The sequence below is a fragment of the Strix aluco genome, chromosome 1, assembly GCF_031877795.1.
Source record: "Strix aluco isolate bStrAlu1 chromosome 1, bStrAlu1.hap1, whole genome shotgun sequence".
Taxonomy (NCBI): domain Eukaryota; kingdom Metazoa; phylum Chordata; class Aves; order Strigiformes; family Strigidae; genus Strix; species Strix aluco.
The window spans coordinates 131,259,763-131,285,844 of record NC_133931.1 but is presented as its reverse complement, the minus strand read 5'-3'; the positions used below and the strand labels follow the sequence as shown (position 1 = coordinate 131,285,844).

Sequence of the window (26,082 nt, the reverse complement as noted above, 5' to 3'; positions counted from 1 at the left end):
ATGGTGCCTCAGAGAACACGCAGTATATATCAACTTTTAGCTCCAAGCCCTGTCATCCATAACTTAATGTTTAATTAAACAAGTGACAGTTTAAAGTTGCAGTTTGAAATTATTTTCCAGTTGCTGTGTCAGGCCACACAGCTACTTTCAGCTATCAGGGAGAATTAGCCCTTGCTCATGGTCTGATTTTCCCATGGTTCACACTAGATTCATGAGCTCCAGTGCCCAAGAACGATGCCACCACCAGCCCCAGAGGCAACAATGGATTGAAAGGCGCAACAGCAGGCAGAAGTAGTGACATGGTCAGCATTAGTGCAGTACTCAGCTCCCTCAGTTTTCAGTGTACTTGCTTTCAGAGCACTCTCTGTGGTTGGGAGAGGCTGTTACCACCATGTTTAGGTTTGCCTCAACTGGTCAAAGCATTAGCTCCGAAAGACAAAATCTCTGCACTACCCCTGGGCTAAATATAGAGGGCAGGAAAAATGCAAAAGATGGAGGAGCAATTTGGCCCTCAGGAGACAAAGCAGCTGAGAAGTTAGAAACTTGAGCCTTTGATGATCTCCTATGGCCTTGGCCCTATGCCTCCTACCACCAGGTTAGAGGTCCCTGTGGAGCTCCACACATCCAGAGAATATCTACGTTCCCCCCTCATGGTCCCCCTGAGTAGCAGAGCGACAATTACCAAGGCAGGACCACAATTTGCCTCTAAGTGCTTTAGACAGAAGCAACGCATGTGAAAAAAAAAGAATGACTAGCAAAAAGTACAGGTTGACCTACTGCAGCATCCACTGCTGAATAGTAATTGGCACTAAGGGAACTCATCTGGCAAGGAAGCCTGTAATGAGGCAATATCCCACTGTCACCACTAAAGCATCGCTTTCCGAGAATCAAAGACAACAAGCATGACAATGCAGCAAAATGGCATAAAAGGGGAGAAAATAACTGCAAAGGCAACTGGAAAACTCATTGTAAACTGCTCCAAATGGTAAAAATTATTTGCTAAATCAAATCCTCTCTACAGCTTGGAAATATAAATTTATTACTCAGTCATTTGCCAACTACAACTGGCAAAGAAAATACAACCAAAAATCAATAGAAAGGGAAAGGGCAAAAAATAAACACCTTTAGAGCTGTGGGGTGTTCACAAGCAATGGAGACACACATGATTGCAGTTCTACCTCAGCAAAATCTCCCTTGCAGTTAGCAATGATCTGTGGGAGGCCAGCAGTCTATTAAACCCTCTTCGGCATCAGAAACACCTTGGCTAAAGTTTGTAGGGCATAAATCAGCTTACCTCATTCATCTGACTGACACACCAGATGCCCCCTGGCGATATTAAGCTTCATATTTTAACCTTATTTTCTTCTTTCATTCGGCTGCCTCTGAAGTTTTATTTGAGGCAATCTCTTCTTACAAGAATGTTAACATCATTACTTTTTCCAGTGTAAAACATTGCTGCAACTACTGAAAATACATGAAGTATAAGCAAAAAACCCAAAACAGACAGACTTGTTCTTTCAAATACGAAGAGTTTCTAACCATTTATCTTTCAGAGCCACTTCCATTTTCCCCTTATTCCTTGTCCCTGTCTGTCCATTACCTCGAATAAAATAAAAAGAATCTGTGTAATTTTCTGCAATTTTTTCCTCCTATCTGGGAGCTTACAGTTACTTTGATCTCAGCTTTCAAGAGACACAGGCTCTCTTCAAGGAAAACTCTGAAAAACATAAGTAGCTGATCAAAGTATTTTTTTGTTTTGTTTTGTCACGGAGGCCTATGTGATGTGACAATATCTTCAGAAATTCCCTGTAAGAATACAGCATTTGCCTTCAAGTATCTGCTCTGGCATAAAAACCAAACAAACCACATCTAACCTTCTGTGTCTGACAAAGCCTAGTGTGATGCTTAGCTTACCAGTGCTAAAAGTTACGTGCCTATTGCCTGGAGTGCAATGAAAGCTCTTGCAAAGGAAGACCTATACTTTGCTCTTGTTTCTATACCGTGGTTTCGTAACGAACTGTTGTGGCTGTGCTCTGTTTCCCGCCTGTAGGAGCTGAACCCACCCCTGGCCCCGTACAGCTCATGGCAAGAGGACCCATAGTGCGGCCACCATGTTCTGCTTAACAGGGCCACTGGGCACCCTGTTTGTCCACAGACCCACTGAAACATCGATGGGATCATGTACCCACAAGCAGAGTGCTGTCTGGGTGGCTCTGAGGCTATGAGGACAACAACATGTATCAAAGAAGCCCTGTACTCATGTTAACATATAATACTGTACCAAATAAAATGGAATTTACATTTAAAATTAAAACACTGTGCAGTTAGATATGCATGGAGGACACCGCAGGGGAAGAAAATGTGAGATATATCCGTAATGAAAGACATTGTACACTTCGGCATGAGCAAAAAGGTCTAGAATATATAACAAAAATTGAATGTGACATGAAAACAACAGATTTGTTCAAGACTTATTTCTGAAAAATAAGAGCATTTTATTATTTCACGTGATTTAACATGATCCTCAGAAATACTGTATTTCACATCGGGTCCATTGTCCACAAATTTCTTCGGACAAAACAGAAAAAAAATTTCGTATTAAAATACTTTCTTGGGTCTTTAGGAACTAAGATAAAAAATGCCACAGACTTGTCCTTATCTGGCAGAAGTGGGTTTGTAGTAAATATAAATAGTTGTGATAACAGTGCAGGATCAAATTCACAAATATTTAAATACCAGGATTTGAGTCTTCTCCCAAGGGAGGCCAAAAGATATTTTAAAAAGAAACCCAAAACAACAAAACAGAAAAAGACCCACATTTAAATAAGTATAATAGAATATAAAAAATATTCTCCTGGAACCTCAGCAATTGTAAAAACCTGACAAAAGAAATGAAGTCCATTAAAGGCAAAAAAGAAAAAAAAGCACAGAAAGAGTAAGTGAATGAAAGAAAGGGCAAACTAATAAAAACAGTAAAGCAGGAAGCAGCCTTGTTATGAGCCCAGAGATATAACGAGAGACAGAAGGAGATTAGTAAAACCCTTTTAAGAGCTGTGTTATTTCTTTCAGCATGTATTTAAACCCATGTAAACTGTAGATGTGTTGACGACCGAGGATGGTAGAAATGTACAGCGTGAGAACTGCAAGGTGCTAAGGGGCTCTCAGCAGCTTTTAATCCTTGTCTATTGATAGCTCCTGGTGCTCTTGTTTTTCTTGTGCTTCTCACTTTCACGTCTGGCTTGATATGTGCTGTATCCTGGTTTGGTATGTGCCATATCCTGGTTTGGCATGTGCTGTGTCCTGGTTCTGTTGGGTGTAAAATGCAAGTCCCAGTGTGGCACAATTGCTGAACATTTAAAGGGAGATTTTTAGAGATTTTTCAGTTCTGGAGTAGCAGGGCCCAGAGCTTTAAATCTGAAGCTGTGCCAGGCAGGGCTGTTCCCACTGACTGTGCTTCTCCAGGGGCTGTGCTGAGCCATGTCCCTGAGCATGTCATCAGGATGGGTCAGCACACCCGAGCTCGCTGTGGTGTTGGTGGCAGTGAAACCGAGGTTATTACAAACCTCAAGAGAGATCACAGGGGCAAAACTGGCAACCTTGTCCTGCTTCTCCGATACTGATGCTTGAGCTGGTGAGAGCTAAACCATCTCCCCCTCTGCAGCCTGCTACATGGACACCCGAGCCCCATGCACAGGGCCAGGGTGAGAGGGGGGCACAGCAGTACTTTGAAGCTGCAGATCCCAGCCTCCCCCATCACAGCCTTTCATGCAAGTTTCTGTGGATATATCCACAGCTTCAGATAAATGCAGGTTGAGGCCCTTTTTCAAGACCGAGCCCGTCCCACTGTTCATGTGGTTTTGACTGACACAAAGAGGCACCTTAGGCAGAGCTCCAGAGCTCTCTGGTGGTGGAAAGCCCCAACCCACTTGATGCCACAGTTTGGGACCAGTCTCTTGTTTACATGGTCAGGAGAGGCTGGGAACAGGCAGAGCCCAACCCAGTTCACCAGCTTATATCCCACACTCAGCTCTTCCAAGGATGGTGGGGAACCATGCACCTGAGACATGGATGACAACAGGCAGCCCCGTGGAAGAAACACGGCTTCATATGCTTCAAACAGTCAACAAGCCAGGTCTTCACCTCCCACTCCAGAAACACTCTGGGGGGCTCGAGTTGCTCCTCTGCCCTTAGCACCTCCACAGCACTGAAGTGCCACAGGAGATGTTGCGCCAGGCAGGCTGCCCTGTTGCAGGTGCATTGTGTACCTTATGGTGGATGCTGAGACAGGTCCAGAACTAAGGTCAGACCCTGCAAACAGCCGTGTCTGCTGAATAATCCCACCAAACCCCACAGACCAACTTGGGGTGTGCAGGGGGAAGACGAGGAAATTAAGCATGCAATAAATGTCTGTAGAATTAAATTGGACTACCTATAAACCACAGAGAAAAAAAAAAATCACACTTCCTCTTAAAATACCATTATAAAAATAAAACACTCCTGTCCTGTTGGCTTGGGGAGAGGGAGACTGAACAGACTGGAACCAAGCTTTATTTTTCATCCTGACCTATTTCTGAGTTATGCTCATGAAAAAATTGTCTGCCTTTCTCTCCCTGCACTTCTCTCTCCCATGTTTTTTTTTTCTTACACTCCTATAACTCAAAAAAGGCCACGCTGATTTTTTTTAATCTGTTAAAAAATGTGCTCCCTGAGCTGAAACCAAATTTCAGCCCAGAGCAAATTTTTACGGCTGGGTTATAAATCCCTGAAAAACAGGATTCATAATGGAAGTGCTGACACAGCCTTAACTACTATATAGCAGTGTGAATGGCGCCACTATAATATCTATTAGAGATTCTTTAAAAAGTTTGCAAAATATTGTCTTGCCTTGCAGAGAAAAAGAAGCCAGAGTACTTAATGCCAACATAAACATGCTTTTAACCCATTATGTGCTAATTTGCAGAAAAGCTATTAATTCTGAGTAGGCACACAGAGTGCAGCACCGACAGGAAATGTTCTTCTAAACTCCTGTTTGACTTGTAACATGGTTTTAATCACTTCCATGAAACACAAACTATGGCTTCAAACTGAACATTGCTCAGAACATGAGAAGGGTGATTACAACAGAGAGGAAAACAGGATTTTGTTGGCGAAAGGGCTAAAGCCAACAGACACCAAATGCTAAAAAATGGGACTCCGTTCCCTGTCAATTTGGGGACTACTGCTTCATTTGATTCACAGCATTTAATGCCAGTCATCAGCATACCATTATTTTATCTGTCACAACATGTACTGCAGGTCAAGTTCACTTTCTATCAGGCAATGAGCATGTTTTCTTCTTCCTTGAACCCAGTCAAGTGTTAGCACCTCACAAAGCTGGTTCTGCTAAAACAAGCTGTGCCTTGCTTGTACAGCCTGCAGTTTGTGTGTCTAAGACTATTGCTAAACTAGCCCAGTTGATCTACCGTTCCGAGGGGGGTCTGCTAGGCAGGGAAGGGGAGCACTGCCCCAAGACTAAAACACAACAAAGAAATAAAAGATGTTGGCAGTGTCACTTTGTCAGCAAAGTACATAAAAGTCTAACTTGAAAGCCCAAGAAAAAGTGAAATAAATGAGATCAGGAACATACTTAGATTTTTTCTTCTTCTCTTCATGCAGGAGTTTGTGCTTTTTCCCCAGGTATAAGCAGAAGTATTACTTTTATGTGGAAATAAATGGGGGTGGGATCAGCTGTAATCTGGATACTAGAGGGACATTCAGCAACTCACGACAGTGCTTATGCACTGGGTGCAGTGATATCTTTTTTTATGGCTTCCTGTCATCATCAGTAAAAGAGATACTGTGTTAGGTCCAGTGACTGCTAGAGCTGACCCCACAGTTTTGGAAGGAAGGGTTATTTTCAGGAAAAAGTAAGTTTTTCTATGTTACCATGTTTCTTGCTTATGTCTTCATTTCTGCCTTTGCAGACTCTTGTGTGACTCCTGTGCCCGCTGTCACTGCTGCTCCCCTCTGCCCAGGGCAGTGGGAGAAGCAGAAGGATGAGGAGCAGGAGGAGTGAGTTCCCCACTCTGTATTTCTACAAGGACCTAATGAGCAATGGACACTGCAGGATTTATGGCATGGGTGATTTCTATGATGCTCTTAAGAGGGAAGAAAGATCAATTTGTAATCAAAACATCATGGCTGGTACTGCAACTCACTTCAGTGTGTGAGGATAGCTAATGTGGGCACTATACACCAGACTTAGGTTCTCCGGACACCGATGTAAATCATGCCAGGTTCCCCTGGATGAGAAAGGAGCATCCACTGCTGTATTCACAGTTAACAATTTCATGGGCTTCTCTGTAAATGACTCTGAATTTTTCCCCTAATGAGATTATCTTGTGAAAAACAAAGCCAAGGTCACAGAATCATCCTGATAACAACCACCATAGCAAGAAGTGACGTAGGCCCTACCTGAGGAAGTAAGTTACTTTTCAAGAGGGTAAACAGCTTTGTGAGCAGTCCTGGCAATACAGCACTAAGAAAAGCTGGAGAAGAAACTCATTTCGTCTCACAATGGAGTTGCTGGTATTTCGACTCTTTTCTCCTGCTCCACACAGGGGTGAGCATTGACTGTTCAAACCAACACACCAGAATAGCCAATACTTTAGTAAATTCCCAGATGAGGAAGACCAAATTTTACATCCCTCCTCTAATTATGAAAGATAGAATGGGTCCAAGAGAAGCAAATGAGAGACACCCAGCATATCTACCGTGTCCAGTGCTGACATGCACAACTTCATAACTTTGGGAAGTGTCTCTTGTCTGCACCAGAAAGAAGTAGTAGCCTGAATTTTTGTCTCTTGTAACCCTGGAGAGTGTCTCAATCTAGAGGAATGGACAGAAGGGCTGGACCTGTCTGGCTTCGGTTTTGACCTTAAGTTCCTTTGGGGCAGCTCCCACTAAAAGTTTTGATTTTGACAGTCAACATTTTTCATTGAAATGGTTTTCTGCTGGAAGATTCCTGACCACCACTAGGTTTAACTTTGCCCCTCTCAAGCAAGCAGACAGTTATGGGCTCTAAGCACCTATGGAGTCCAACCAACTTTATGGAGCTGCTGGAATGCCTGGCATTCACATTTTAAATCTTTCATGTAAGCAGGCTATTTGAGCCAGAGGACAAGTAAGCACCAGTCCTGGAATCCAAGAATCTCTACTTTGCTCCCAAATTATGAGGACATGTAGCTTCTTCTAAACAGCTGAAGTCTTGTGCCTTTCACAAGCTTCTCAGACCTACCAACTGAGTTGCTGGGATACAATTTTCTGCTTTTATTCCACTCATATGGTTTTGTATCAATAAAACTGGTGACTGTCTTGATTTCGCAGTGTTCTCAATAATGGGAACTACCTATGAGAATAACTACTTGCAGGACTCAGTCCTTTAAAGCTGTAACAAAATCCTTTTCATTTTTTAAAGTACCTTCTTTCACTTCCTGCTTCTGGTCTTGATTTTCTGTCTCCAAGTCATCCTGTGCTTTTGGTTCCACCATCTCTTCATCATCTTCATCCTCTAAAAAGAAAGGAAGAAAAAAATGTGATTCTCCTCTTTAAGGGGGATGGAAATTGTGTATCTTATGACTATAAACTGGCAGTAAACACAGGTAAAGCAAAGTGCACAATAAATAGAAACATCTACATTTATACTCAGAGCAAAACTCTCAGACATTTCCCCCCAGACTGCAAGATAATTTGCTAAACACAGGGCACCTGCCACTTCAGCTCCCTGCAGCAACTTCCCATCTCAGATGTTGGCTGAGTATCTCCCTGACCTTGGAGATGACTTCTTGGATGGCATAAGAACAGATGCAAGTATGTTTCAGCCTGGCAGCTATTCCACGGTTAGGACACCTGCTATCCAGATACCTCATTTCCAATTCAATTCTCACCAGATTAATTTGTCTTTTGACCTACAGGAAGGGGTTAAATAGAAATCTGACCTCAGGTCAGATGCCACTAGCAAGCAAACAAGCATGGTACAGTTCTGAGAAGTCATCACCATCAACTGGGGAAACACAGCAACCAAAAGTGGCATTTGGAGTTTAAGAACCATTCTTGCATTAATACGAATTTAATGAACACTAAAATTTGACACATGTCAGTTACTACTGCCAGATGTTTTAATGACCTTTCCTGACCTATGCAAATGCCTCTTTCCCTTCCCCTCTCTCCCCACACTCACATGTTCTCATTTTATTCAGGAGGGCAAACTATTCATTCCTTGATGTCTGTCTGAAGTTACAAGGGTTCTGATTGTCCAGACCAAAACATAATACAAATAGAGGTGGAAAGACAGTGATGTACCAAAATGGCTCAAAGCCTACCTAACCCTCATTACTTGTTCCCAGCTACAGCAACATGATTCATTCTCCAGTGCCCAGGGCTGGCACTCAACCCACTCACACTTCTGAGAGGGTAGGGATGCTCAGCCTTCTATATTCAGTGAACTACAAAGACTGAAAATAGAGCTGGTCCTAAAAGAGTGAGTTACAGTAACTAACAATTAGGATGAGCAGATCTGTGGGCTATGGAGGAAATATTTTGGAGTGATTCTGGAGCTTGACGTACCTTCAAGGCATAGCAAGCACCGCCGGTGCCTCGGGTCGGTCCATCACATGAGAGAACATGTGTTGTCCTAGCCCTGGGGCACTCAGCCGTCAGCAAAACCACTGCAGTTCCTTCAGGGCTTTCTAAGCAATATCCATGTTACCACATGGTTCCTCACGACATGGCACTTCTCCAGGCACACTCCCCACTCTAACACTGCCACACTAACATGGCCTGGAAGCAGGCAGGGGGCAACATGTCATGCTTCTCCAACTGCTCGGCTACCGGCACCTTCTCCTGCAAAGGCTGGCTGTAATCAGTCCTGGCTTCTTGGGGATATGTTGGTGCTGACAGGTTGCATTTAGCCAACAGTAACACACAGCTGTATTTTGTCTTCAATAATATAATAGGCACCATACTATTCCCACCATATTGCCTACCCTAGGACTTCTTCCCCCAGAAGCCCACGGAGTGCATGCTGTTAGCTGACATTTTGTCTGGAGAGCATGGCTTAGTCATGGCTCAGCATGGATAGATAAGTTTTTCTCTCTTGGGAAGATGAGGAAATCTTGGCGTAAGATCTGCCATCGCTCTCCCTACTGCTAGTGACTACAGTGAGGAGAAAGGGAAAGCTTGGCTCTTCAGCTGTCAGAGAGGAGGGATAACCACGTGCTCCCCAGGCTGGGAAGGGAGGAGGAATCCAGCATGGATAGAGAAGCATCTCCAGAATTAAAAGCATTACTAACAAACGCTACCTCTTTATTAGGGATTTTTCAGATCATGAAACTCGGAATGGGGAAAAGGTAGGGTATTCATTATGCCTCTCTTTGATGCCTCTTGACAATTACGTTTCCCTAGGTACCCTATATAGAAGGGCTAGAGAGAAGCCTCTTTTAGAGTGCAAGCCAGGGTGTTTCAGTTCAGCAGGGTAAACACATTCCTCTGTCCACTGGCTAAAAAACAGGTAACATCCAATGAAGTCAGCAGAGAATCAGTGAGAAAAGCTCTCCTGCTGTACACACATAGGAGAGGTAAAAAAGGTCCTTCTGCCATCGGTCTGTGGTGCTAGTGGAGATGGGGATGCATGAGAGAGGCACTCCCAGTTTCAAAGAACAGATGAGAAGTGTGAGAAGGGTGAAGAGTGACCAGTGCAGCAGGGAGTGAATACTCTGCTAACCTCAGGTACATACGCACACACAGATAGGATCACAATGGTGTACAGATATATGCACGCAGACACGCTTATGGTAGATACCTAACGAAGCCAACTCCCACAAGAGTTTTGTGAGTCTTGCATTACAAGTTTTCATTCCCTAGAGCACTAGCTCTTGGAGCCAGCTGTTTACATATGGATTTCAGCTTCCATTTTTAACCTGTTTCCAACCTGTCAGCTTGTGCAGGGAAGTTTCAGAAGGGCAAGGGTTTCAGAAAATTTGCAGGCAGCAAACAAAATATAAACCAATATTTTTAAGGCAGTGTGCTATGCTTTTTTCATGCCTACTTGTAATTTGGTAATGGATAGGGATGGTGTAGCAAATGTACAACTTGAGACTGAAGTGAAGCAAATTTATCCCTGTCCCCTAGAAGTTCTTGATCCCCTGATTTTGGGTTTCAAATTGCTTGCCTGCCTATAGCCCATTCCTGCTTCTAAAGCAGAGTAGGAATGAATGGCTGACACACAGCTGGAGCAGGGGGATGTACTGATACTTTGGCATCTATTAAGGTAGATCTTCTTTGCTTCCCTTCCTTCCTTTTCTGTGAACAATCAAAACCAAGTTTCCAGAGATTCCTCTAGACTTAATTGCAGCAGGAAAAATAAGTAAAGTTATTACAACACATGCCATGCCTTTTTCCAAGGGCACACACACCAATAAATTAGTTTTACTGAGAAGGCAGTGCAAGAGTTTTTAGCAGATTAGACACAGTTCAGATGTCCTTATTTATTTACAGAGAAATGTATACACACACAGAGAGAAAGTCAGCTAAAAGAATGATAGGGTTATGAGCCAAATGCTAAAATGCTAGCAAATGCCAGAATTTGGATTGCCTGGGCACGATTAGCTCCCTCCCCCTCCCCACGTGTAGGCATGATGACATCATTCTGGAATTTCCTCCCTCTTGAGTGCTTGGCCTCATTTTCTGGGTGCTCAACAAGAGACACCTGGGGCCTGAAATGCAGAAGTGCTGAGAGCTGAAGTCAACTGGCCCTGTGCTTTGAGTGGAGAAAGTGCTAGGGAAATGCTACATGTGCAAAAGCTCCCACATCTCTTTTTCAGTTTTCGCTGAAAGTTGTCATTCTGACGTTTTTGTCCTTTTTCCCACTGTGCTTCAGTGCTTTTGCATGACGGCAATAATATTGTGCAGATAATAGTATTCTCACCATGCACAGATGTGTTGCAGATACGTTCATCAGCATTTAGGGCACATTAGGATGCTCTCATGGGAGCAACAGAGAAACAAAAGCTTGGAAGGGGATTAATGTTTTCTGCGTTCTGTGTAACACTTGGATCATGTGCATTAACATGAGATCTGAAGCCAGAGCACTGAATGGAAGAAGATAAACACCAGAAGGGTTAAAAAACTGCCTCCCCATTGCCTGGCTGAAACAAGAATCTGTCAAGGAAAAAAACCCTAGGTTATCATGTAATTAAAACTGTATCATCATACATATTCAAAAGGGCTAATTAAGGATGCCCAGGAAACCTGCACTCTGGAATATCCAATGTTGCTTGGCTTTGCAACCTGAATGTTTATTTGCCTTTTTTTTTTTTCTTATATTGCGTGCTATTTAATGCCAATGTATGCATACTTACATATGTTCATAGTATATACATTTGCTGTTGTGCCTAAGTATGGTTATGCATTTGTACATTTGACTGTGCACATACACATACATTACAGAATAATGGGAAATGCTTCGGCCATTACAGAATAATGGGAAATGATTCAGCATTCATTTTCCTGTGTTTTACTTAAATGTGAAAAAGATAACATTTATTGTACATTTATTGGAGAATCTGTGAGCATCTACATCGTTATTTGTTTCCACATGTGCCTACTCGTATTGGATGTGCCATTGCACTAATTGTCCAGGGACATGAAGACACTTCTGTCGTTCCCAAACACAAATAGCCTTTCTCTATTTAAAAGCATATCTGACACTGGGAAGTTTAGAGAAATAACTTTTTAACTGTTTACATCACAGCAGTAGGAGTCTTCTAGTCACATTTGGCAAACACAGAGTTGCTACTGGCACCAGTGGTGTTACACCCTGTTCAGAAGATCTAAATCAGAACCCAAATGTCTATTAAAGGAACCACATGAAAAAGAGCTAGTAATGAAGAAGTGTATAGCTGCTGTATAACACTTCTTTGTAGATCTCAAAGGACTTCGCAAGGAGGCCAGTTTTAATATGCCCGTTCACCCTGCAAAAGCTGACAGATAGACCCACTCACTGCAGATCACTCAGCAGACCAGCAGCTGAGTGAAGAATAGAGCGTTGGCCTCAGAGTTTCAGCCTAGAGTCCTGCCTACTAAGGCCACCCTGCCTTTTAATGTAAATAAACAATTCCTCAATGGAAATGATCATTAAATGCTTAGGTTAAAGATGTTTGTCTGCTGAAGCTGGTGGAACCATATGTGGGATTAATATAGACTGAGATAGCTGGACCAAATACCTTTTCTTCTTAATTCAGAGCTTGATGACTCTCCAGGCTCTAGGAGGTGGCCAATCAGTCCTAACAGTGCTTTGTTTAACATGATGAAGTCAAAGCAGAGCAATTGTTCTCAGCTTGTACTTAGCTTTGAACACTCCTGCTTCTTTTCCAGATCAGAAGCGGTCTTGTCTGTCTAAAAGCTTGCCTGTTTTTCCAACTAGAGAAGTTACTCTAATAAAAAAGTATGATCTCTCCCTACAAACCTGGTTTTGTTTAATCTGTGTGTAAACTACTAATTTTCAAATGCTGCCCAACTACTAGCTCCAATGAGCCTGCTCTATGCCTGGCCTTTGCCTTGGCCTCCACAAGGATGGATCACCACTTTGCAATCGCAATAAATGGAGGGGGAAGCCCTGTAAACATGTGGCTAACTCCCTGGCACCTGCAGAAGAAATCCCCAGATGTGCTGAATTGGATCAGATGTTCAGAGGGAGCACAGATGATCTCACAAACACAGACCCTGCATTTCTACAGAGCTGGACTATTTATTACTTACTTGGACTTTCCAGGGTTTTAAATCACTGTATTTATTTTTACACCGTATAAAACCATACCAGGCATATTCAGGACAAACTAGACTACAATAATTACATCTGAAAGGACTGCACATGACACTGGCTTAGGGTTTTCATTCTTGAGATGAATACTGTTTTGCTAGGGTCAACATTTTCTTTGTTAGTTGTCTGAGTTTTGGATTGCCAGTTTTAGGCAGCTGGCACCAGTAGTGCTCCAATAGTTTACTAAATAGCTATTTTTTTGAGAATTTATGTAATTATAGGCCTCTGCTCTGCTAGTATATGTACTGCCAGTTGAACAGCAGGCAGCATGTTGTGCATTCTTCTTGGGTGGAGGATTTACACCTCTTCAGACCTGTACCTCTGAGATTAGCTAAGAAGTTGCAGCTTCTGTGTATTGTTTTTAGTATTGACAGCTATACTGAATTAGACTGACAGCTCTGTTTTTAATTCTGGGTAGGTACAAACAATCCCTTTACTAAACTCATATCGTTAAAATAGCAATTTAATTAGCATCACAATTATATATTTTATTGCCTGAGTCACTGATATATGAGAAGCCAGTGGGTTGTTATATGGGGTTTTATATCAGCATCAACATTCCTTCAGTGCATGAGAAGGATCAGCTGTGCATATGACATTCAATAAAATCAAGTGTCTTCACAAGAAGCAGACTTGATATTTGCAACTATGAAATACCAGAAACTGTTGTACCACTTTTATATTTACAACTGTTCAAATGAATTTTGCTGTTTGTTATGAAATTACAAACTGAGCAAGGACAAATGCATCATGTTTATATTGACATAAGCCTGGATCAAACAAGTTGAATATCGTTGGCATTATCCTGAGAAGGAGTTAAAACGCTGTCTTTCCTTTATGAATATGTTCTTTCCATCACTAGCAAAATATGCAACAAACAAGGGAACACATAGTTTTTCAAATAGGACTGCTTGACATTTCACATTTTTGAAAATCTATGATTTGCAAACTGGCTGAATGACCTATTTTTCATATAATGTAATTTTTGGAAATATGTCCAGTTTTTCACTTTCATCTTTTGACTGCCCTTTGAAGCAAGAAGAGAATTAATTCATCAGTGGATTTTGTTTGCAGAGTGGGATGTGAGACTGGACGTACATTGGGCACATGTTAGTCATCCCAGATGGAAATATTCTTGCATGAGGGCTCTTCTTGGCAATAGGCAGCTGCCTCCTAAAATGTGTTTCAGTTAGCCAAAGCAGGGAAGACTACTCAGCGCTGAATACTGAAAAAATTCAAGAGGTGAACACATCTTGGCCTAAGCTCCGTGCGACAGGCAACAAATTTCAGATGAGAATTTCATGTGAGCCTTTCTTGCAAGCATATTGGCATGCAAGAATCATATGCATGCAAGGTATCTCTGCCCCCTACCCAGAAAGATACTTAAATCTGCATTGCAGGAACATTAAAAAGTTTCAGGTCATCCTTCTAGAGTTTCCCATCCCTAATAGGGCATATTCCCAACCTATCATCTTGTCCTTATGAACTAGTACAGAGAAGTTCTGCTTTCTAACGGTCGTCAGATAAAAAAAGAACATTAGGAAAAGAAAGGGTAAAATTAGATGAACGAATATCTGGAACTATCATATGGCCACAGCGTCTAAAAGACTTGAACAGAAGCACGTGACATTCTTCCTTCCCTTTCCACCTATATGATTTTTAATAATCTGAAGAAAATGTTCTGTCTGTATATTCTTTGACTGCAGTTCTGGAAGAGCAAGAAAAAATCACAGCACTACAAGAACAGACTGCCTAGCATCTTCAGACTCCCTTGATTTTTTGTTATCTTGAAGTGTTGTGGTGCTCTTTTGTAAAAGAGAGGCTTCATATATTGATAAAATACAGGCTAGATGAGTTATATTACTTTTACCAGACTCAAGTATACTGACTGTGAATCTTTTTCAAGAAAATATTGTTTTAAAATTTAATCATAAAATAATACAATGTTTGACACACATAGCACTTTAATGCAGAAGATTGCAGGGCACTTTTGCCTGGAATTGACATACTTAGCCTAACATCTTCCACAGCCAGTAGACTAGTAATAATACACCAGATTTAGAAGTTCAGGACTAAGAGGAAAAACCCTAAGTTTTCTTGTTTCTTGCAAAATGAAGTACTACTCACATGTTCTGCAGTGCAAGTCTCTGCAAAGCTTCCCCCCTCATCCCGTAAGGAGCAGGTGGTATTGCCAGGCATTATGACCAGATCCCTAGAGTCCTCCTCTCAGGCTCCAGCTATCCTTGTACCAGCGCAGTGAAGGAAATACATATTTCACCCCAAAAACAAACACTGTAGCCTGGCTGACTGAGAGGAGTCATTTAGTTCAGAAAATTTATTTTGCCTACAGCACAGGCTGTGCCTGTGCTATTGCCACTTAAAAATCTGTCCTGAAATTTACTACACTTCCCTCTTAAAACAAGCACCCCGTAAGTAATTTTTACTCAACATTTCTTTTTAAAGCTCTCCTTAACAATTACCACATTCAATTACTCCTGGTTGGGGGATTCTTAGGTCTCCTTGTTATTTAAAAGCCATGTAGATGTGGTACTTAGGGACATGGTTTAGTGATGGACTTGGCAGTGCTAGGTTAATGGTTGGACTTGATGATCTTAAAGGTGTTTTCCAACCTAAATGATTCTATGATTTCTCATAACCATCTCCTGATCTAGGGTTTCACGACTCAGCTCCAGTCCCTATGCCTCTTCCTGACTTGTGTTTGCAGTCAGACTTCTTTTTGGTACACTATGAAGACAGATCTTATTTTTCCATTTTGTGACAAATGATAGACTATCACAGCCAAATGGCAAGAAAATGTCACAGAAAAATTTGTTTTACTGTAGCATTTCACTAAGCTCCATATGAAACTATCCAAATCTCTTCACAGCCCTTATTGACTGCAAACCTTTGCACCGGTTCAAGTGTTAGAATCAGTGCTTCAGAATATAATAATTTCTTAACCAATTAAGATGGAAAGCTGCCTCTGATTCTTCAGGGAAGCATTTCTCTAACCCAAGAAACTGATTTTCCAGTTACTTGGCCTGAGCACAGTTTCAGTTGTGGTGAGAGTCTCAGAATTCAAAGTGTCCCTTGTTTTCAGTTTCTGGTCGGTCTAGACCAGACATGGATTTTTCTCTCCTCTTTTGGACTGTTGCAACATCACATGGGTTGAAAGCATTTTTCAGTCCCCGGAGAACTAAACTGCAGAGTACCCCACTGAAGTCATCATCTCTTCTAGTCGATTCCCTTTTCTCCTCTTCCTCCCTCCCCAAAGCTCATGTTCAATTCTATTGTGCTTGAAAATATTCCAGTTGGAAGATGTAATACAAAAAGAAAAGTACAGAAGTTTCCTTTACTTGGCCATGGTTGGGCCTTCAAATAAAAATGCCAACATGAAATAATGGTTGAACAGCAGAAGCCTTACAGCAGCATTCACAGACCTCTAGCTCTGAAACCAAATAGCATAAATTTAAAATATCCTGCTTCAGTATAACTGCAATGCTGTTATCCTTGAGGAAGAAAGCGATGGAGACCCTTCATTTCTGTGGATGAAGAAGGGGTTGCTAAACTATGCCGGTTTTCACAACCTCTGAAACCTGCAAGGATTTCTTCCTGCTGTGCTGCTGGAAGAAATCACGTTGTGCCAGCAGTGTGAAACTACTCCTGCCCTGGGAAAGGGCACCGAGACACGTGGCAGATTTTGTGGATTGGGCCTGCTCAAGTAATTTTCAAACACTCAGATCATGTAATAGTGTTAAATCACAAAAGCCTAAGTATGTTAATGAAAACCAGTCCCCACAACCTATGGCACTAGCAGCAATTGTAAAACAAAAGCTGCTTTCATATTAAACATACACACACACACACACACACACACACACACACACACACACAATGTATCTGGCATTTACACAGTGCCTGTTTTGGAGGTCAATCACAGAAGATGGTTGCTTCAGCTGGGCACTAGGTACTTAAAACCTTAAGTACAATATAGACCAAGTAAATTCTGTGGGATTTTCACTGCTGACATGTAGGTGCTAGGACTTCACTCGTAGTCTCATTTATTCCAAGTGCAAATGACTTTAGACTCCACAGGCTGCCTCTCCTATTTTCCACTTTTGCTTGAGCAAGATTACAAAATCTTGCTATTGTGGAAGAAATTAATTCTCCACTTCCATACTGTGTCTCTGTCCGTGAAGCCACACTAATATGCTTTAAGACAAATTCTCCAGCCCCGACTCTGGGCTTAACTTCCCCTGCAGTCATTAGCATGCGTTCTGACCTTTCAAAGTTTCTCCTTTATTTTTTGCATATGAAATAAAATTTCAGTCCAAGGACTTGAAATTAGCTGCATGGCCACATAGTTGTTTGCATGACCATGGTTTAACTTTTAACTCCATCTTTTCCACAAATCTCTCTCTCTGTTGTATGGCATTTTATGAATAAAAATCAATGCTTAAGATGAGGATATGCTTTTGTAACCAAAATACCTGAGAGCATAAATCTCTACATTTATACACAAACCTCAACAGAGAGAAATGGAGACAAGACTGCTAATGTATTACAAGGATAATTGGAAAAAACAACTATATTCATAAACAATTACCACAGCAAATATACAAAGACTCCCTCTCTTTGTCTCCCTGACAAACACATGCATACACTTTGCTCAGTGCTTTAAAAATAACCATTAGTCATACAGCAAATGCATTTTACATGAGCAAAGGTTCATTTCAACAATTGTGTTAAAAAAGGCAGGCAAAAATTTTTTTTATTAAAAAATTAAACTACAGAAGCATAGCTGGGTCAGGGCCCTATGAGTATGTGCTTATTACTTATACGGGCACTGAACAGACCCCACTTAATTCTGTTTCCCACTGACGCCAGTTTGCCTTAGTCACTGGTGTTAAGCCTTGATTTGCATCAGTGTGTGCAAAAAAGGAATTCCCTCTGACAGTTTTGAACTTGCCATATTTTAATTTCAGTGTTTTTGTCCTACCACACTGGGAGAGTAGAGGCTTCCTCTTCTAGTGTCTCAGTTTCAGGGGTATCGAGGTGAGCAACACCTTTTGGCAGCAGGGAAACCAAGGCACGAGCACATCAGCTGCTTCCCCAAAGTCACTCCTGAAATAGCTGCAGATGATGGAATAAAACTCTGGTCTCCTGATTCCTAGGCTGATGCTTCAGCCACTGGTTCCCCCAGGGCATGTGATCAGGGTTCAGCCTTCATTATGTCAAACCAGCAGTTAAAAAACACAGCTGGTTTCCCCCAACTGCTTGTTGCAACCTGTCCAGCGAGCACCCAGCTCCCGGCACTGCTGTCCCCGCTGCTGGGAGCCTCCCCCCTGACCCTTGCCTTCCCCTCCCTGCCTCTGCAGCCGCTGCACCCCACTGCCTGCCCCGGCTGACCCTCGCCTCCGCTCCCACCCCGCTTCTGCTCGGGGTCACACTTCAAAGTCTCCTGCCCCCCCAGGAAGGCCTCTTCCTTCCTCCTGGCCCCTCTCCAGCCTCCCTGGCATCAGTCTTCCTGAAGCAGATATCAAAAATCCCCTACTTGCAATCCGGGGGTTTGTGCATGTCGAGAGCCATACCCACCTGCAGATACGTGTTTGACACAGAAATGCCCTCTGATTTGAATTCTCAGATGAACACTTCAAGGTTTTTTGGAGAACTTGGGTTGTAAGACACTAATTAAAAAAAAAAACCACAACCAACAAAAAACAGCCCCCACCCCCCGAGTTCCCAATTGCTATGGTTAAAACCCAGCTTAGCCGCTGCAGCTCAGAGGATCAGGTGTGTTTTTCTGTGCTTAAGCTCAACAGACTTCAGTAGCTTCAGATGTCTAAACAGGCAGACAGCATCTGCAGTTGGGGTACACGCAAAGATGAAACTGCACCGCAATCGGTCACTGGAATATGCTTCCCTTTCCCCACTTCACAGTTCAGATTCATCAGGAAAATAATTTCTGTGGCTATTTTGTATCTGTTACACTTCGGAAAATGGATGCTTTGAAGTGCGGTACAACAGGCTGCCTGTAAAACAAAATCCTTCCTTTCCTCCCGAAACACTCTAAAGCCCCTCTCCTTAGCCACCTTTTGGGAGCTCTCAGCTACACACAGGGCTGTTAAGTCAAGAGAACCACATGAAAAGGGAGATAAAATAAACTGGGTAATGCTACCTCATAGACCTTCAATTGAAGAAGCATCTTTGCATAGACCTTTTTTTAGAGGTAAACAAAAGAAAGAAGCTGCCTTCAGCCTCTAAGTCCTCTCGGTTGTAACACAGCTCACAGCTGCGAAGTTTACATGTGTTAACTTGGGATGCCACAAGCCAGCCAGCAATGAGGTTGTCATCCTGATCTGAGGAAACACAATGTGCATACATGCCAATGAATTTACCGCAAGCAAAGCGTTTTGCTGAGATAATTCAAAGCACACTATATTTCATCAGTTGACTATTCCATCTACAGCCTATCACAAAAGCCAGCAACACTGGAGCCATATTCCATCAAAAAGGTGCACCTCCGTAAAATCTTAGTCTTCTGCAAAATGGTGCTACTTTCTTTGTGGAAGGGGGAGGAAATTAAAAAAATCAAGATGAAGAGACAGTTCTAGCAATATCAAAATGGCTTGTTTTCTGAATGGATTGTTTTTGGGCTTTCCATTAAAAAGTACTTCTCATATTTTTTTACTTTTAGACTATTTTAAAATATGAGATGAAGCAAATCGAAATGAAAAAAATCTAGTTTTGTTAAAAGATACATGTCTTGCGTGACCAGACTGGAAAATAAGGCAAAATTTTACTTAAGGTGGAGTTTCAGTACATTGGAGTCTTCTTTCGACCTGGAACAAAATTGTATTTTGAAATTTGAAATTTCACAGCACTGCATGAAGAAGGGATTCCTTCTGGGCCTGACTTTAATGCTGTCACTGCCTAAGGCATGCAGTCTTAGTTGAGTGGGGATTTTAAAATCTGGTATTAAAGTATCACAGAAGCACACAGCGGGTTGGGGATAAGAATGTCTTTTATCACAGTAATGACAAGGTCTCTTTTCCTGTGATCTGAGATTCCCTCTCCTACAACTTCAGGTTAATAATTTCTTTTAGACGGGACAAACTTAAAGTCATGCTCCCAGTAGTGAGTGCCTTCCATGTCCTGAGAACAAGATAACAGACACCGGTGACAAATCCAGTTGGTGCATATTTGAAACACAGCCCAGTACACCAGACAGTGCCAATACTGGGAGGAAATATTGCTTTGAGGGCCTCATCCTGACTTTTTTTTTTTTTTTCATCCAGAACTCCAAATGAATGGGACAAATGCATTATGAAGCCCTCAAAGTACTACCAGTCTGTCTTGAAGGCCCTTGCATGGAGAAAGAACTGCCCAAGCAGGTCTGACAAGCTTCTCAGAAACCATTGTCTTACTTGTTGTACTGTTATATAGTTGGATAAAAAAGGAAAAATCACCACAGCAGAGGTGTTTGCTTTGGGGGTGAGCACTGGGGGTAGTGCTAAATTCAGCAGCCACAGCAGAAAAAATAGAAACTGTGAGCTTTCCACCACATTAATGAAACTTCATTCAAAAGGTGGAATGTAATGTTCTTCAAGATGGATAATTCACATAAGCTGTGATTCAAACACTATGTCTCCACACCAGCTCCACACCACCTCGGGATTTATGTTTTATTTCAGTTTTCATCGGACTGCTCATGAATGACCAACGACAAAAGAGCATGTGTGCATTTTTCTTTTTCACAGGTCCCTGTTAATGAGGACTCTGTTGCATTAAGACAGTCAGGATTGTCTCTGGCAAAATGTGTTGAACCAAGGTGTTTGTGCCTGCATAAAATTAAGCCACAAGTAAAGCACTTATTTCTGACAGCAGATTTATAATAGGAAAATCCCAGCAGGAATGAAGAGTTAGAAACCCCTGTTGTAGCCTTTTTCATAAACTTCACCTTGATTTAGTATCTCAAACAAGTAGCAGGAAAGGCTAACAGCAGAGGTAATCCTATCATCTTTTCTCCGACAGCACCATTCCATCTTTTTGACTTCCTCATGCTGCTAACATGAATTCAAATCATCTGTGTTTAAAGTTAAATGCAGTGATTGACAGATCTTTGTAGTCTCAGTCCATACTGAAGATTATTCTAGATACCTATCAGTTATTACTACAAGCCCTGTCTGATATTCAATACCTACAGGGAAAATTGTTTTTAACGGTGTAATGTCTGATCTATTTTGAAAGCTATTTTAAAATAAGAAACTAACTATAACCAGGTGGCTAAAACTCAGGTTTTTTACGGGTTGATTTTTGGCGGAAGAAGGTGGAAGATAACAGCAGAACTCTGTTATACTGCAGTAACAACCATGATTCAGAGCAAAACACAGACAAAAAAGAAGCATTTTGTTTTGATTCCATGACATCAATTTCTGTAAAAGCACCTATTCTAATAACAGAGGATACAGGAAAGTTTAGGAGTTTGCTCCTGGCTCTTAGTACAGACTCATGACAGTATATGATGCTATGAAGTAATTGCTTGCTTTCATGAGCACAAGTCACTTCAAAGCTCAGTTGCTGTGCTAGAAAACTGGGATGCTGGAAGAAACCTCTGAGTGTACTACATCTCTTACTGTGGACACAAATGCAAAATGAAATAGTGAATTCAGTGGTCAGACTGAATTCACTGTGCTCAAGGGCCAGTCATACAGAAAAGCAGAAGGATGCCCTTTCATAATATCCCCTGAGCTCAGCTCTGCCAACCCCACTGCTGTGATGCCTTGCTGCTCCTGATTACAGCATTACAGAACAGGCTGGCTTCAGGCACAAGAAGATCAGCTGGGTGGGTAGGAAAGCACTCCAGTCAACGGCCCTGCACTCGTGGGGAGGAAAGTGGAAGAAGTGCTCTCTCACATGGGCAGCCCAGCGAAGGTGGAAGATGGAGGAGTGACGGTCAGGCAATGCCAGCTGGTGCCCATCTTTGGTTCCTTGAGCTGATGACTCCACTCTCAGGCAGGCTCTTCCCTAAGCCTGTCCCATCCTTCCCCACCACTCAGTTTCGCTACTGAAAGATTTTGAATTGGTTCTGGCTGACGGCCTCATGCTCTCAGCACTTTCCCCTACAGCACTGAAATGTAATAGCAGAGAAAGAAGTACAAGAGAAGAAGCTTGGCACAAACAAACAGCGGGCAGGGCATTGCCCTCAAACTCCACCACTTTTCAGAGCTCCTACTAACATGAGATCACACCCAGATCTTTGTAAGACTTGATTAACTTTGTGCTCACAGTTAAATGAATCTGAAACTGTTAGACAAGGACTTAACAGTGCTGCTCAGTTCAAGGAAGTCTCTTTCCTGTTTTTTTTGATTGGGATATGAGGAGTGAGCACAGCTAGTGTGTTTTGGCTGTAAATTATGGTAGGAAAAGAGTAAGCAAAACTGAGGAATGGAGCTTGTGTGTCTTGGGTTAGATGGGATGGTTCAGGCTGCTGAATTCCTAGTGGCTTTTTCAAGATTTAATTTATCCCTGGTTGTTACTCTGTGTGCTTAGCTATGAAAAAAAAGTACAAAAGAGATGAAAATAAAGACTTTATAAAGACAAACTCAGCCCTCTAAAATCAAAGGCAGTAAAGGCATCAGTAAATGAATCAGTAGTTTGGCCAAATCGGAAAGACACGAAGATGAGCAAATTCCATCAGCAGAACGACAACTAAAAATAACCTCACATGGAAATGTGCGCGGAAGTTCATTTTTCACGCATTGGGCAAATAAAATCCGATCGGTTTTTGCATTCTCAGTATTATCCCATTACATTACATGGGAGTCTAAAAGAAGATGACGATTCAAATAAAAAGATCCTCCTGTTTGTCAAGTTGTCATTTTTCCATCTGCAAATAATGAAACATAAACTACTCTGAAAGAGAGAGAGATGGAAGGGAATGTGTTCCATGGATCTGTGGAGAACCACATAGAAACATATACAGAAAAAGAAGCTGCAGCACGGAGCACTTCCTGACCTCCTCTTGGCTACAAGTCTAAAAGAAGTCTCCAAGGCAAGAAGCATGAAAGAGCTTAAACAAGAAACCCTTCAGAAGTACAGCTCTTTGCTGCATGAATACCACAACACAGGGAAAATCTGCTGTGTAGGAGTACAGTCCTCCCACTTGAAAAGAGCTGGTAATGCCATCATGTCACGGAAAGATTTTCTTCATGGCTTTTGTGCATTGAAGGCATTAGCAAAGTGGGAAAAGTGCGATCTGACAAGTGTGCGAAAAGACGGGTTTCTTAATTACATTGTAAAGCATGTCTCATTTAAACATACAGCAGAATTAATGTTAAAAATACACGTCTTCCCATATAAACAGATGCAAAATCAGTGCAGGTTAATCTAGCAAATAGTGGGCTTGAGAGCTCTGTACAAATATTAAGGACGTAAGATTCATCAATGGCACATAAATATTACTACCACCCCAGCTTCCTCCTGTAGTGTTTGCTGCAGCAGTACTCACAGGACCCCTGTGTTACCTTCTGGCTGGACTCTGATACAAGTCAGTCCATGCCTCAGCATTTGGCCTAATGCTTTGTCTGTCCTGTCTGTTCATCATTTCCCACTTCACAAATCCCCAGTTCATGACCCTTTTCTATTTAGCCATGTCTGGATGTCTGCTCATGTTCCCTGTGCCATGTGGCTTCAACCAGTTACATCCATCCTGCTTGTAGAGGTGAGATTTGAGCTCAGATCAGTGTCTTGCTCTGTTCCCACCCAACTGAGTTTCTCCACCTGGAGATCACAGCTGGCTCTCAGTTGTGCCAGACTGCAAGTCAACAGTCATGCAATACGGAGCATCAAGGCACTCACCCTTGAGCAGAGACTCAAACTGTGAACCCTCATGACAACACAAGGACATAACCCAAGTGTCAGAGCCGAGAATTGAAACCAGGGCTCTGTATTTTGGTCTGATACCTTACACAAAAGGCTGTATAAGTGACCAAACAGACATCTTTAGCACCAGGAATGCAAGTAAGATCTGCTGGGTTTTGAACCAGTATCGCTGCCTGAAGACTATGCGATGATGATAGCAGATTTGCTGTTAATGCCAGACTTCCTGGGTATGCTGAATATGAACATGCTTATTCACACTATGGCCTTTTGTTACATGTTGGTGAACTGAAGCCTTCATCTCTACGCATGTCATTTTTCTCATTTCAACTGGTGTATCAAGTCACCCTGCTGAGCCTGCCTAACACTGTAAGGACCAAAGAATATTCTATATACATTAGTGACACAGACCACTTGTAGAGTACAAAATCCTTACATGAAATAAATACCAGAGACACACTTCCCTCCCTGTAATGGAATTCAGAATTAAAGGCCAGACTTGCTTTCTTTCTCTGCCCTTGGAAAACTCTAAATAGCATTATCCTCCTTCTGCCCACTGATCCTTCAAACAGCATTTTCTTCCAACAGCACGCTTTTTACTTCAGGAAACATTTTTTTCTTTTCCTTCATTTGCTTGGAAGTCCACTGTGACATATACAAAGCATAGGCTCTGGCTCTTGTGATATGTTTGTACAAGGTCTAATGTGCATGTACAAGCATACACATGCACATTCAAACAGACGGTGCTAACATGCACTGGTGCAGCTCAGCACTTCACCTTGCTTTGGGCTATGCTTTAATAGAACAGGCATCAGGGCCTTGAAGCGTCGCAGTAATGAGCTGTTCCAAACATGCTTTGTGTTTTGTTTTCAGAGGAGGTGTGGTGGGGGCACAAGGGATACTTAATCATAAAAATGCTGAATATTTAAGCCCTTTCCCCCTTCCACCACCCCATTTAAATCAGCAATGCAGTTGGAATGAAATACAACTCGGCTTTCAAACATTTTCGTATTTAATTCAATTTACTTCTAGATTGATAGCTAAACTCAAAACAGATTCTACCCCTTTTCTCCTGGATGGGGAAACAGAGATGACCAAGTTCCCTTTGAACTTAGTTTAGAATGTTTCTGTTTTTTCCTATTAACTAAAAACAAACAAACAAAAGAAAGCAATTATTAAAGTGGTCCATAATCTATTTCTAGTAGAGGATTGCAATGAATTGGGGTGAAGAGCTGAGTCTCTCTCTCCAAGCCTGAGGGACAGGTGTTTCCAGTAGCTGATGTATAGGTTGGTTGTCTCAGAAAAAGGACAGGATCTTGAATTAGCGTTTAGAAGCAATCTTTCTCTACAAAAGTTATGATGTATCTATGAAGTTCTCTGGGTGGTGGGAACTGTGATTTTTTTGGGGTGGGTGGCTCGCATATGTGAGGAGAAGAAGCCATGGGTGTAGATCACAGGAGGTGAGACTGAGAGGTGAAACTACCCAGCCATCATGTGTATTGTACCAGCTGACTTCTGTGAGGAATGACACCAAAGTAACACTCGATCACCTATTTTGGAAAAGACGTGAGTAGAGGGGAATGGAAATTGATAACAAAATCAGTTTCCACTGATGTAAATGATAAAATTCACAAGCTAGACCTATCTAACACTCTAAATTAAAAGGTTGTGGACAGGGCACACAGTTCACTTGAGGAAAAGCTCTACCTCAGCCCAGCCTTGACTGAACCCATGCTGCCAACAGCTCTGTCTTAAGCAGAGATGTTTGATTTCCACAGATGTCAATCTTGCTGCTTTCATAAACGTTCATTGCATTTTAATAGTCTTTTTTATTTTTTCAAGTCTGGTTTCTGTGACTATCCCAGAGTTCAGATATTTCTCCAAAGTCTAGAGGACTTCATTCCAACATCTATTTTTTTTTTTTTCTGAAAGTACACTGGAAATTTCACAAGAAAATCTTTTTGCTTTCAAATCTCCACATCATTCAGGTTTCATCCAGGTCAGAGACAGTATTTTGCAGCTTGCTCACATTTTTGTTTGATGGGTTCACTCAAGCCCAAAAGGTAATAGAGGAAAATGATGAGGAGATGGCCTCCAGAGGTTCCTCCCAGCCTTGACTATTCTGTGATTCTGTGAAAATTGTCTAAAAATGAACTTAACTGGGTCTTCAAAAATATGAGTTGTTTGAGTTTTGGACAGAAGATGAATCTGGGATTTTTTATTCAAACATTCTTATTGCCACCACTTACTAATAAAATGCTAAATGCATTTTTGAACAAACAACTAATCTCACAGTGTTTGTAGCTGAGACGTCTGTCTCACCCTTTTTGACAGCCTGAGACCAA

At 41.9% G+C, this 26,082-nt stretch overlaps 1 protein-coding gene across 9 annotated transcripts in view; it reads right to left on the bottom strand.

The window, feature by feature from the left end:
- Nucleotides 1-26,082, bottom strand: part of DYNC1I1 (dynein cytoplasmic 1 intermediate chain 1) — a 200,426-nt gene that overhangs the window by 87,056 nt on the left and 87,288 nt on the right. For all 9 annotated transcript variants that reach the window (XM_074836069.1, XM_074836109.1, XM_074836099.1 and 6 more), the window contains one exon: nt 7,460-7,549. In XM_074836069.1, the coding sequence (XP_074692170.1) occupies nt 7,460-7,549 (90 nt within the window). The remainder of the gene's footprint in view (nt 1-7,459; nt 7,550-26,082) is intronic.